The sequence below is a fragment of the Cryptomeria japonica genome, chromosome 7 (genome assembly GCF_030272615.1).
Source record: "Cryptomeria japonica chromosome 7, Sugi_1.0, whole genome shotgun sequence".
NCBI lineage: Eukaryota > Viridiplantae > Streptophyta > Pinopsida > Cupressales > Cupressaceae > Cryptomeria > Cryptomeria japonica.
The window spans coordinates 293,994,283-293,998,052 of record NC_081411.1 but is presented as its reverse complement, the minus strand read 5'-3'; the positions used below and the strand labels follow the sequence as shown (position 1 = coordinate 293,998,052).

At 36.5% G+C, this 3,770-nt stretch overlaps 1 protein-coding gene across 1 annotated transcript; it reads left to right on the top strand.

Moving 5' to 3' along the window:
* The first annotated feature begins 854 nt into the window (after positions 1 to 854).
* LOC131856694 (G-type lectin S-receptor-like serine/threonine-protein kinase LECRK4) lies at positions 855 to 2,243 on the top strand. The gene has a single exon (XM_059208573.1). The coding sequence runs from the start codon at positions 855 to 857 to the stop codon at positions 2,241 to 2,243; it is 1,389 nt and encodes a 462-aa protein (XP_059064556.1).
* The last annotated feature ends 1,527 nt before the right edge of the window (positions 2,244 to 3,770 follow it).

The window sequence follows — 3,770 nt, the reverse complement described above, 5'->3', positions numbered from 1 at the left end:
ATTGAATTAATAAATAAGCTTATACCAGCAACATATATCAACGATTTTGAAGGAAAAGAGTAGGTTACGGTACCCGCTAGTACAGGATTTCTTCTTTACACTGTACAATACTACACACTATTCTTCTTTAGACCGTACAAACAAGTCAATACTACACGCTATTCTCTGCATTAAAACATTTGACTTATTATCAGTAAAAACAAAACATTTATCGCTTGGCCGAATGTTGCGGAAATTACATTTAGTACATGGCCGAATATTGCAGAAATTACATTTATTACAAACAAGTCAATACAACACACTATTCTCTGCGTTAACACATTGGACTTATTATCAGTAAAAACAAAACATTTATCGCTTGGCCGAATGTTGCGGAAATTACATTTAGTACATGGCCGAATGTTGCGGAAATTACATTTAGTACATGGCCGGATTCAGCGGATACGGCGGAGAGTTTTTATTCCCACAATGTGATAGGGATTAATCATGCACGACCTCTTTTTCCACGGTAAGCCCTGCATTTTCCTCAACAGAAACTTCATGTGCCTTGTAATAACAATTTTTCCGCCTTTAAAACAGACTTTCTGCTCGATTTGGCTAACGCGATCTTGGCTTTGCATTCATTGTATGTCTATGCCTTTGTCTATGTGTATGGGTTTTAAAAGAACGCTCCTCCATCTCATATATGTTGCTTATCTGCTCTTGGTTATAAGCCTCGTTGCTCGGCAGCAAGGTAGTCCTTGTGGGTCTATGATATGTGGTCTCAATGGAATCTGCCGAGTTTCCGGTGTTTCAAGTAATTGCAGTTGTCTTCCAGGATTCCACTTTGTGGTCAGTGATAACCCATCAAAGGGATGCAGTCAAAACACGTTCCCGCATCAGAGCTGCAGCTCTCAAGTGGCGCAAAAATGCTTACGATTCAGCAGGTAGATTTTGAGGGAAATGATTACGTGGGATTGAATTTCACAAACGCAGCTGCATGCAAGCGGGCATGCCTTGAAGACTGCCTTTGCACAGTGGCCGTCTACGCCAATCATAGCCATGGAGAACATTGTTGGATGAAGTCACTCCCTATGAAGAACGGCGCTGAAAACAACATGACAACAGCTTTTGTGAAACTCTACAGCGGAGTCTACGATGCTGTTCCCCCCACGCCGTCAAAGCCAAGAAAGCAGGAGCAGGGGAAGGGGGAGGGGCTTGCAGTTCTTGGAATAATCCTTGTCGGTTGCTCCTTTGTCTTTGGAGCAATTTTCTTATTAATTTGGTTGTATTCATGCAAACCCAAGCTAAAAGCCTTACAAGAACATAATAAGGCTAATCCAGTGGGGTTGAAGGTATTTAGTTTTCAGGAGATCGATGCTGCGACCAGAGGCTTCAAGCAGGAAATAGGAGGAGGGGCCTTTGGGAAGGTCTACAAAGGCGTCTTGTCTGACGGAAGAGTAATTGCTGTGAAGAAACTTGACGATCTGCTCGAGCAAGGAGGACAGCATGATGGAGAAAAAGAGTTCAGAACAGAGATGGGTATCGTTGGGGCATGCCATCATAAAAATCTTGTTCAACTCTATGGTTTCTGCACCGAGGACTCCCACAGGCTTCTTATATACCAGTACATGTGCAATGGATCTCTGAGCAACCTATTATTTAAAGGTACAAGAGATCTTGATTGGGAGCTGCGTGTTCAGATTTCTTTTGGAATTGCAAGAGGAATCCTCTACTTAGATGAAGAGTGTGCAGCCCCAATTCTTCATTGTGATATAAAACCTCAAAACATTCTCCTGGATGAGAATTACAATGCCAAGATAGCCGACTTTGGAATGTCCAAATTGATTGGTGCAGAACAAACGAGAACGTTTACTATGGCCCGCGGAACCATCGGCTACATAGCTCCTGAGTGGCAGAAGAATAAGGCTGTTACAGTGAAAGTGGACATGTATAGCTTCGGAGTGGTGCTCTTGGAGATTATCTGTTGCAGGAAAATGTTCGACTTGCATGTGCCAGAAAATGAAATAGTTTTGTGCGATTGGGTGTACGACTGTTTCAAATATGGTCAGCTTTTAAAGTTGGTGGAGCAGCAGGATTGCAGAGGTATTGAGGCAACACAGTTGGAAAGAATGGTGTTGGTGGGACTTTGGTGCATTCAAGAAGATTCCTATCTGAGACCAACGATGAAAAATGTAGTTCAAATGCTTGAAGGCACAATTGAGATTTCAGTGCCCCCTCATCCAGAAGTTTCTTCTTCGTAAAACCGGTGACCCCTGCCTCTAGGTAGTCCAAGAACTACTTGATTGGTGTCACGTCTTACAAGATAATCTTTGAGAATCAAAGACTGTGTAGCACCGATGTTTTGTTTGTTTCTAAGAGTAGGGCTACTACTTTTTGTATTAGTTGAAAGGTCTTATATTTATTAGCCCCTACAAGGAAGGCTAAACTAGGACCTCATTGAAATGAGACTTTACTATTATAGTATGTATGTACACATTAGGAAATCTTCTTGGTTGATTTTTATCAATTAAAAATCTTTATTTTAGGGAAATGATAATTGTATTAATTTCAGTGTTTATTATATGTTTGAAAAGAAGTATTGTAGTGATGATATTGTTTCAATTATATTTAAGTTTGTTTTTCTTTACATAAAAATCATTTCATGTTAAAAATATACATATTGATTAATCAATGGAGGATGATTTTATTATTTGAAAGTTGTGAGTTAAATATCTTAGGTCTAAAATTTACTGTATTATTTTTTATTATTAATATGCTCATTTACAACAACTTAAATAATGTTGTCTCCCTCTTAGTGGAATGGTCTTACTATAAAATTGCCCATCTCTATAAATATTTTACACGGAAAACTTCCCTCAACTAAAAAACTTTATTGTTTTTATAATTTCTATAAGTTTTTTATTTGTGTATTGTTGGATAACTCAATGGTAGGCTTTAGAATGGGTTAAGAATTTATATCCAACATTATAACAATATTATCTTGCGTGAATAAATTGTGAGAGGGTAAAATTTATTGATATGGAGTAGAAATGAGAAATTAACTATACTTAGTTTTTAGAAATCATAGTTACTAAAATTCATTAATCATACACATCTTCTAATTCTTAAAATGACGTCTTGAACACATTTTCAAAGTAACTATTATTTAAATTTAGCTTACCCAAATCCTTGTATCCTTATGTACTCTTAGTTTTGCTAGGTTTCAAAATTTGGAAGAATCTAGTTAGCTAGATGTTAATTCTTGTTCCACAAATACTATTTTTTTTTGTTTTCCTTTCACATCTGCTATTTTAATTTGTGTGTTGAATTAATTGGAGTGTTCTAATAATAGATATTCATTATGAAAGATGCTAAACATGATATCTATAGTTCGTTAGTACTTTGTGATCTCTTCTAAATATACTCCTTGTCCCCAAGCTTCTACTCTAACTTATATGTGTGCATAATGTAAAACAATCATTGTAATTGTTACTTTTCTACATCCATATCATGTGACCTTTGATAATTAAATTAGTCACAATACTTCAATTTATACATAATTGGATGATTGTGCCAGCTCAACTAAACAAGTGGAGGAAACGTGAGGTTTTATATATTATTACTATATATTCACTATAGAAAATTTTCTGCTAAAGATTGATTTTGTGCTTATCAACCTTTTTATTAGATTGAATTATTATATAAATTATTCCACTTAATTACCAGTGTCATCTGGTCATCTAATAACTATATTGTTGAGACATAGGAGATAATAGAAAGCAAACATG